The sequence below is a fragment of the Arachis ipaensis genome, chromosome B4, assembly GCF_059453495.1.
Source record: "Arachis ipaensis isolate K30076 ecotype BB chromosome B4, ASM5945349v1, whole genome shotgun sequence".
NCBI lineage: Eukaryota > Viridiplantae > Streptophyta > Magnoliopsida > Fabales > Fabaceae > Arachis > Arachis ipaensis.
Genome location: NC_142439.1, coordinates 138422294 through 138432550, shown reverse-complemented (window position 1 = coordinate 138432550; position 10257 = coordinate 138422294). Strand labels below are relative to the sequence as shown.

General features: G+C 30.7%; 1 protein-coding gene across 8 annotated transcripts; it reads right to left on the bottom strand.

Annotated features, from left to right (window-relative positions):
• Positions 1–5859: 5859 nt before the first annotated feature.
• On the bottom strand, positions 5860–9992 carry LOC107635169 (uncharacterized). Of its 8 annotated transcripts, none has more exons than XR_002361905.2 (5): positions 9704–9992; positions 9460–9572; positions 9285–9378; positions 6793–6894; positions 5860–6217 (listed from the first exon to the last, which is right to left on the bottom strand). XR_002361905.2 is itself a non-coding variant. In XM_016338553.3 (5 exons), the coding sequence occupies exons 1-5, from the start codon at positions 9758–9760 to the stop codon at positions 6208–6210; spliced, it is 297 nt and encodes a 98-aa protein (XP_016194039.1). In that variant the 5' UTR covers positions 9761–9992; the 3' UTR covers positions 5860–6207. The 8 variants fall into 8 exon arrangements, 1 of the variants encoding a protein (XP_016194039.1); XR_015880565.1 differs by having other exon boundaries at positions 9285–9365; XR_002361909.2 differs by having other exon boundaries at positions 9460–9515.
• Positions 9993–10257: the final 265 nt, after the last annotated feature.

Below are 10257 nucleotides of genomic sequence, written 5' to 3'. Positions count from 1 at the left end.
CGAGACCATATTTCTCGCAAGGGGAGGCCTCCAGCCAGTACAAAGGGAAGCGGGGAGAAGAATTATCATCCAGAAAAAAGGGGTGGTGACCCTCTACAGCTTGAACTTTGAAAAATAATTTTTAAAGTCATGGAAGGATTCGTCAAAAAGGGTAAAACCTCTCCGACCCTGTATGGCTCGGAAAGACACCCACTGTTACTTATTGTTTAGCCCACTGAAGGGTTTCGTCATATGAAAGAGATAGAAAAAAAATCTTCAAAGAAGTCGGGAACTCCAAAGCCTGGCTAATAAATTGATAAATTTTCAAAAAACCCCAAGAGTTGGGGTGAAGCTGGGTAGGGGCAACTCGGCGGTGATGCAAAACAGATATCTCAAAGTCTGAAAAAGAAAGGAAAACACCCAAACGGGTGATCATACACTCATACATAAAGAAAAAATGAGGGGCCGCCTCACTGACCCTCCCAAAGCAAACCCGGTCTTCAGGACCCGGGACTACCAACTCATACTTCGGCTTGTCCTCCTCAGAAGTACAAATTCTGTGGTGAGTACGAAGGTTGGTGATAAACTCAGTATCGACCAAGGGTTCCTCCCCTAGGACCGTGACATCAACCCACTGGGAAAGGACATCTACGGAAGCCATTTCTTTTTCTTAAAAAGGGTAACAAAAACCTACAAGGGAAAAAGAAAAGGAAAATCAAAAACACGGTCTCTAAAGGGAGGGAATGCGGAACTAAAGTTTACAAACCAACCTATCTACAAAATAAAGGCATGCAAATAGAAAAGCATGATACAAAAAGAACTAACCTTTATCCAAAAATGAAGGTTGGAGGAAACGAAAGCCTTCGAAGATGCAAGAATGCAGCACGAACGAATGAAAGGAAAATTTGAAAAATCGCAGAAACGAAACAATGAAAGAGAGGAAAAGTATTTATAAGTACGTTAGGGGCACAATGGTAAAAACGGGGCAGTCATTAATAAAGACGCATCGTTTCCAAGGCCATCAATCCCCACGCACATCCCTAACGGACGCGACGCTTGATTAGACGTAACTGTCAGAACAAAAAGGTCACGAAAAGTCACGTCGGTTTTAGACCATCACGTCGGTCCTCCAACAAGTCGGTTACAACCTCGAGTAGGGGCACTGTTCATACCCTGGCCCAACGATTAAGGCCCAGGATCCAAGTAAAAAGGCCCAACCCAAAGGGTTGACCTCACCTTTCACCAGATCAGCCACTACGAAGTCGGTACTCGTCACGACTTGCTCTAAAGAAGTCGGTAACAAGGGTTAGCTGGCAGATAAGCACTCATTTGAATGAGTAACTGCCCCTAGAATCTCTCTAACCACTTCCACGAGCCATATCTTAACTTCCCTAAGATAAAGGGACGGTTAACACCTTAGAAAAGTGGCACTACTCCAACGGTGGTTATTGGTTCACCACTATAAATACACTGACACCCCTCAGGTATCTTTAAGTTCCAATACTCTCTAAACCTGCTCACACCCTTGCTAACTTAGGCATCGGAGTGTCTTTGCAGGTACCACCCCCCATTCTTCCACACACACAAGTCGGACAGAGGGCACCGAGTTGCAGATTCACTCGAAAGCTTCCTCCTTCATACGTTTGGGCCAACCAACGCCATCCAGCCCATTAATCTCCGATTACCCATCGTAACAGTAACTAATATACAATTTCAATGCCTTGCTAGTTGCCACTTCACAGATCCAATATATTGTATTTTAGACTAGACCTTAATAAAGGACGAATTCACTTGGTCAAAAGCGCTATGAATGCTTCATACCCATGATAAGTAAGTGATGCGTGTTGTTTTTTAGAGGAGCTTCTATTTTTGCTTCAAATTTTACATTAATTAGAGAAAAATATTCATAATTATATCTAATTTACTATAAGAAGAGAAAGATAGTAAGATGGATGATAGGATAAAGAGGGAACAAATTGAGAAAAAGAAATAAAAAAGTAAAATAAAAATTTTACAAATGTTGAATAATTTATTTATATTATTATAATTTTTAATATATAATAATCATTTAATCTAAATCATTCATCACTATTTTTTAATGGTTAAGATAAAAGATTCTATTTGGACCACTAAAATTCAAATATACTTTTACTACTATAGAACCAATCTTGTTACGTTGCCTATTTTGATATTTGTGACTCTAAGTGTGTGTTTGAATTAAGATTTGTAAATGAGAATTTGCATAAAATAATTTTGATTAAAAATAAATTGGTGTTAACGTTATTTATGTTTGATAATTTTATATTAAAATAAATTATAATAAAATAAATATTATTTAAATTATATTATTTAAAATTATTTTTAAATAAGAATTTACAAAAAAATATTAATTTTATGAATTAATAATAAAAATTAATATTTAATTATTAAATTAAAAATAACATATATTTTTATATGTTAGACGTACTTTTCTTCTTTTCACCGCTAAACCAAATACAACCAATTGTTAATTTGATCAAAAGTAGCTTACTTTCTCAAAAAATTGACTGTTTATTGTCATTTTTTTTATCGTAACAGTTGTTAATTATTTTTGTTGTGGTAGATTTAATTTTGGTTTTCCGCGAGCTTACCTTATTTCTTAAATTTATACTATAATTGATATGTTTTGAAGGGAAAAAAACGTGATTGTTAGTACAATATAATTTAAAATACTAATGTCTTTTTTTTTTTACCAAAGATATGAGACTCAAACCTGCAACCTCTTAATTGAGTATGGGGAGACTATGCCATTTGAACTATTACTCATTGGCTTAAAATACTAATGTCTTCTTCTAATAGTGTTTAATTTTTTAATTATATATGCAACAATTTATATATAACAGCCGATAATAATCATTTAAGAAAAAAAATAATTTTGATGACCTCCTTAATAATCCAAAGTCACTTAATACTTGGCTTTTTATGTCAATAAAAATAGATAAACTGTAAAAAAAAATCTATATCATGGAAAAAATTAATTATTCAATTTAAAAAACAGTTAAGATTAAGAATAATAATTTTTTTATAATATTAAAATATTTTGTTTACACAGTATTATGATGTTGATTAATGATACTTAAAACTTTTTATTTAGCTGAGTTTAAAAAAATTGTATAACAATTTTATCTAAGTTACGAAGGAAATTTTTTTTCTTTTGTTAACAAGAGAGAAGCTTTAGAAGTGTATGGTCTACGCATAAGTCGTAACAAGACGGAATATATGAAATGCAAATTCAGTTCGAGAAGGGAAAATCCTAATATAGAGGTGAAGATTGGAGAAAACATCCTATGAAAAGTTCAAAGTTTTAAGTATCTTGGGTGCATCATACAGGATAACGGAGAGATTGAACAGGATGTGAATCATAGGATCCAAGCAAGATGGTCAAAATGACGGAGTGCATCTGGTTTTATATGCGACAAAAAAGTACCTTTAAAACTTAAAGGTAAATTCTATCGCACCGTTATAAGACCGGCTATACTTTATGGTACGGAGTGTCGGGCGGTTAAAGGGGAGCACGAACATAAGCTAAGTGTGGCAGAGATGAAGATGTTGAGATGTATGAGTGGTCATACGCGATTGGATAAAATAAGGAACGAAGATACAAGAGAGAGAGTTGGAGTAACACCCATTGTGAAAAAGATGGTTGAATCGCATCTTAGGTGGTTTGGACATGTGAGAAGAAGACCGATGCATCCAGTCAGAAAGATGGATGAGATGGAAGATGGATAAGGGGCGAAAGGCAGAGGAAGACCTAAGAAAACCATCTATGAGGTGGTCAAACGAGATCTACATGTAAATAGTCTCTCTGTAGACATGATACATGACAGAGCACAATGTCGTCATTTGATTCATGTAGCCGACCCCACTTAGTGAGACAAGACTTTGTTATTGTTGTTGTTGTTAACATGAGAGAATATAAGAAGATCTATTTTTTTATTGGTTGCTTTTCATTTGTTTGTTGGTTTTATTAATCAGGTTATTTTTACATCCCTAATGTATGAAATAAATTAAAAGTTAATTCTATCTTTGAAACGTTGTAATAGTCATATGTACATTGTTATAAATATTATTTTTATCTGCTTTTTATTTTTATTTATTTATTTTTTGTGGATTCACACGCTTTTGTCTCTAGTTTAATGCATGTAAAATTTAAAATTGAGTTCGTCAGGAAATATCTGTTTTTATTTTTGCTAAAAAAAAATTGGTTAGCAAAAGAAATAATTATCCATCATCATAATCCTAATATACTAGCCCAATTATGAAGGATACAAAAGTTAAAGGGACATTTCGGAAAGCCAGCATTTATTTAAAAAAATTATAAAAGATTAACAAATTGTTACTCGTTATAATGAGTTTATTTGTATGCCATTAAGTAATTAGAAAAATTTTCTATGTTATCTTTTAGTGTGTTTAACAAAATTTTAATAGTAAAAATAAAAATACTAAAAAATTTAAAAATATCTCTTTTAAAAGTTATAATTTATTTTTTTTATTTTACTTAAAAAAATATTTTTAATATAATAAATAAATAAATAAATAAATATTTTATATTATTGTATCAAAATATAATTGTTAAATTAAAAAATATTTTTACATAAAATATCAAAAATTCATAAAATTATTTTTATTTTTTTTAAAAAATAAGATCACTTAAAGAATTTTCATAAAAATTTACCAAAAGAAGCCTAAAGATTAGTTTTCCTCTTTGCCTATTTATTATTTAATCATTGATATGATTTAAAATTGACTATGCTTTTTATCATTAAAAAATCATCTCCAGCAACTTTTGTAAATAGATAGATTGTTGAGGTACTAAATTACTTATATAAAATTTCCTCCACATAATTATAACACAATAACTTTATAATAACAATGCTACCAATGGACCATTTTTCATGACCAAAGAAGCTTTTTTCCAAACATAACTTCATAAGTTAAAACCAGTCTTAATCCTAATCAGTCTTAATCCTTCCACTTCCTAACGTAACTATAGCTTAATCATCCATTCTTAAAACAAACTTCTCACCAACTCAGCAAGTAACACGGCCGTTTTTTTGGAGGGTTGAATCATGCACTTAAATATCAACATTAAAACATATAAATAAATTAACAGAAAGCTTTAGTTTAACAAATTACTTAACCTATAAATAAATATCAATGATATTAAAATTTTAATTATATCTCTTACCATACCACTAAGGTTCATGGCAGTCGAATGGTGTCAGTAGGAAGTGAAATTTTTACTGTGACTAAAAATAATTATTCATTCTTTTATTTTTTGTATTAAGTACTAAACTTGATATATTAATTAAACAAATAATAGACACCAAAAAAAAATTAAACAGATAATTATTCATTCTTTCATTTTATTGTTCAACAACATTATAAAAAACTTTTTTACTATTAAAAATTTAAATACATTTAAGTATATATATTAAAGAAAGAAACAAAAAATTAAAAGATTCGAATCAGTCAGTCACCCATATTGCAAAACATAAATATTCTAAGTGCATAATAATCAAGTCCAAAATCGAACAAAGGAATTTATCGTCTGTCAACAATAATACTTATCTTACAGCAATAGCAAGAACAATACCACACTCAGAATATATATTTTAAAAAAAAAAAAAAAAAAAAAAAAAAAACCTTTCAGTAAAGAATGAATAAATCAAGAACAAAGAACTCAACCAATACTAATTATATACATAGTTTATTCCAAAAAATAAGAGGAAGAACAGTTCCACAATAATTAAAAAAAATTGTTAAGAGATATCATTAAATCTCCGATACCCCAACTATCTTCTCAGTGGTTACTTATACATACTATACTATTAAAACTCATAATTAAACATAATAATCATATTTAATTTCCATTATTTACACGGTAGCTTAAAGGTATTGATCTATTGTAATATTATTAGCCTATTTAAAAAAAGGAGAAAAACCAAGAACATCCCAAAAAAAAAAAAATTTTGATAAATAGTGAAATAACTCACCAACAATGTCCCACAAACGAAAACTCATGTGATCACATAATATGCAATCTTACTTGTGATATGCAACATTATATCATATGAGGACTTATCACAACAGCTGCAACATACATATCAAGCTTCCTAATGGCAATGCCAGTTCCATGAACTCCAAGACCTCCAAGTCCCGGAAATCTGCTCCCATTAGTAACAACAATCATAAAAACCTGAAAAGAACATAAAAAGAGATGTCTGATTTTCATAATCAAATGGTTCTGTTTGTTATCCCGGGACATTGATGCGGGACATTGATCAATATTTAAGAAAATTGAAATGTTCCAATGAAAGAAGAAAATTGAGCACGACGTATTCAGCGTAACATGATAAGCAAGGGACAGAAATTTTATGGTACAATTTAAAAAATCCTAAACAGGTGTACCATCATTAATCGGTTATCATTAATCTATCTCACTTCTTAACGTATCACAGCACATAGCAGAAACCAAAGAAAACAGACCAAATAATTTCAACCAACAATGCCCTGATTTCTATGAAACATGCTAACATTTGGTTCTTTCATGAAGATTTTCCAAAGTTTAAAATTGATTATAATGAAAACAAAATTCGAGTTGCTTAATTGAAAGAACAAAGTATCAGCTGTTAAAGTATTTTTTTCGTCCAGACGCTGGGCCTGCTTCTACGAAAAAGTTATGTCTTGCAGAAAAGCCACTGTTAATTACAAACTGCACAAAGAATTTAATTTGTAGCAAATACTGCTGTTTTTTAAGCAATGGTCGAGTACCTTACTGGATTTGATAGATCATTATGTGCCTTCTATAATCACCAAGCATTTGTTTTGGGTAGCATATGTAGAATATCCAGCAATTTCTGCATATGAATCTTTCTAAAACGCAAAATGGAGAAAACCCCATCATAAGAAAGGGAAAAGAATATCACAACCACATGCACAAATACAGGTACAAATCGATACACAAAATATCGGAAAAGCACGAACGTTTCACGGCAAATAGATTTAAATCCAATTTAACATGAGTTTCCAGAAAAAATAAAACCCAAAACTATAAAATCATAAACCTATACCCCTAAAACCTAAACCATAGACATAAACCCTACATTTTAAATACCTAATTACTAAAGTCATAAGTTTACATAAAATTAAAAAGACGAATGTTAATTCCAATAATATAATTAAAAGAAAAAAACTAAAAGAATATTTCAATGAATTAATTCCCAACTTATAAATTATACAAATTTAACTTGTCATATTTATTAGATGAATCACATAAAAAAACATCCGAACTATTTTAACTTATTTCAATTTAAGATACCGAATTTTATTTGATTAAGATTAAAAATTTTGATATTTGATTATGGTTTTTATTCTGAATTTAAATATAGATGACATAAAACTTTAAAACCGATTAACATAAAAAATCATGTTGCTAAATTTGCTTAGTAAATAAAAATTAAGATAGAAGCAGTGATTAAGGATTATAAGCATACAAGTGTTTAAATTAAATACAATATAATTTACATGGCACAAATTTAAACTTCATTGAACCTGTTTCTTTTGCACACGACGTGATGACATTGACAATTAATTGAAGCAAATTAATTTGTATAGATCAGTGAAGAACCAAAGCAATGCTAGTTAATAAAACTAATTGAAAAAAAAAAACAGATGTATTTCTATATTAAAATATAATTTAACTATGGATCATACCAAAAATGAAGAATTCAACCAATACTAATTCTATACATAGTTTATTGGAAAAAAAAAAGGCGGAAGAACAGTTCCATCACAATGAAAAAATTTGTTAGGAGAAATGATTATATTTACGATGGTCCAACTCTTTTCTCAGTCAAACATTTCTATCTACTATACTATTACAGCATGAATTCTTCCTAAAATCTCTCACCCACTAAAGGGAACACAAAGAGAACAAAAAGAAGAGAAAGTAGCACAATGAATTGAAAAACAAAGAAACTAAGTTTATAACGTTGGCTATAACCTAGTAACTGTCGATGACTATTTTTGGTATACAATAGAGTAGTTATTTGCTGGAATATTAGGATTCAACAATATAGTCAAGAGATATGATTATTTTAGAAATGTATATCACCCACTCCCATAGACTCGCCTACTCTCCTTAACTCACCTACTCACTTTGCCTAAAGCTTATTTATACTTTCTCAATTTTGTGAAGGGGAAAAAGATCCAAATCAAGTAAATTGCAATAAAGTTATAGCACAATAACATAGCGATAGACAACTAACAGGAGCAAACAATAAACTAATTAAGATCATTTATAACTAAACTACTTTATGAAATTGTACTTCATAGCTTTTAGGGATTAGCTTTTAGTTAACAGCTCTGGCAGAACCTAAGATGCAATTTTAATCAATTGTTATTGATTAGATCAAATGTTATCCTCATCAATTATCAAGTAAAAGAACACTTGCCCACAGCAAAGACGATCAATTAAGAGAATTCATAACACAATAAAAATTGAAACTCTACAGGGAAAAACCCTAAGACCTAAATTTACGAAGTCACTTTTATTGTTTTCTTCAATCATCCAAATTTAAAATAAATGGATACATTCTCTAAACCAAAGAAAATATTTAAAAGGCATAATTTCAACATAATAATCACATTTAATTTTCATTAGCTCCACGATAGCTTAAAGGACTTAATCTATTATAATCTTATTGGCCTATTTCAAAAAAAGAGAAAAAAACCAAGACCTCCTAAAACAAAACTTAATAAATAATGAACTAACTCACCATCAATGTCCAACAAACCTAAATTCATGGTGCTCTCATCCACAATAAGCATTTACCAAGGTCTTACAATAGATAATCCTACTTGTAATTCTGATTATAATTTATAAATATAAAAGGCTCCTATAACATTATAGCCTCTGTTAGAATTGAAATTCAATGCATAGTTATTTCCAATTCCCTTACACAAAATGTTATTATTATAAAGAAAGTAGCTAAATTTTCCTTTCAAAAAAACCTCACTTTCATGAACTAAGTTTTGAATTCCAAAATATTCTTCATCTTCTTTTTTTTTTAAATCAAGAACCAAAAGTAGAAACAGTAACCATTATGTAGAAGATTACATACCGCAAGAACACCAAATAGTTTTATAAGAAACGAACCAGCTCCGGCAATTTCCCATTTCAAGCTAACTCTCTATGAGACTACCATGGCACAAAACCTCACAATAAACTTCCAGAAGAAAAAGAATGAAATGGGAATCCATACCTTCTCAGCAAGAAGCCTAATATCATAAACAATGGCATACAAAGCATCCATAGGCCAGGCAGATTCCCAATTTCAAAACTCCTATATCAACGCACTACAACACATATCAATAAATTAATTCAATGAGATAAAAATTTGAATAAAGAAACGAAGGAATTAGGTAAGGAAGGGTTACTTCGCGACTTTTCGAAGGCGGGTGTAGGCTTCGAGCACATTGGATTGACAGTAGCTCTGGAGGCAGCAGAAGAGTCGAGGATTATAGAGTGCCTGACTCACAGGATTTTGGATCTCTCTCAAACAAAAAATAGAGAAAACCCATCATAAAAAAGGGAAGGAATATCACAACCACTTGCAACAATTTTATATATATAATGAGAGAATTCCCCTTAGTGGAAACGAAATTGAAGGTAGTATGTTACCTTTCTTGGCTTTGCCACCGGCTTGGGGGAGCCATGGAAATGACATTGAAGCGTCATCTATGTGGGGGAAAAAGAGTTGAAAGAGGGCTTTGATTTTAGTGAACGGGAGAGAGATGTTAGTTTGGGGGATTAGGGAAAATTCGACGGGAACAGAAAAGAAGAAGAAGAAGAAGAAGAAGAGCGTGAAGGGGAGGTGAAGACGGTTGAAGCCATTGGCAGAGTCGAAGATGGTAGAGAGTCACAATCACCTGTCACCCAACAGATGCCACCAGCAACACCCATACTACGGTTTTGTATTTGAGATTGAAAGGCTAGGAATTATATTTTATTTTTCTCTTGTTTTAAAATAATTAAAAATGATTATTTTAATATCTTTGAAAATTTTAATTTTAATTTTTTTTCTTATTTATAAATCATACTAGAAAAAATATAATTTTTAAATTAATTTTTATACTCCTCAAATTTAATATGTTAAATGTCAAAAAACACAAAAAAATCTGGTAATATATTACTGGTTATTCCATCAGATAAATACATAGTAAACATTTTACTAT

Coding starts and splice junctions, on each gene's coding strand:
- LOC107635169 (XM_016338553.3), bottom strand. CDS start 9,760: ATGACGCTTCAATGTCATTTCCATGGCTCCCCCAAGCCGGTGGCAAAG. Junction 9,516..9,703: donor CGGTGGCAAAGCCAAGAAAG/GTAACATACTAC, acceptor TGCTGCCTCCAG/AGCTACTGTCAATCCAATGT. Junction 9,366..9,459: donor CGCCTTCGAAAAGTCGCGAA/GTAACCCTTCCT, acceptor GCGTTGATATAG/GAGTTTTGAAATTGGGAATC.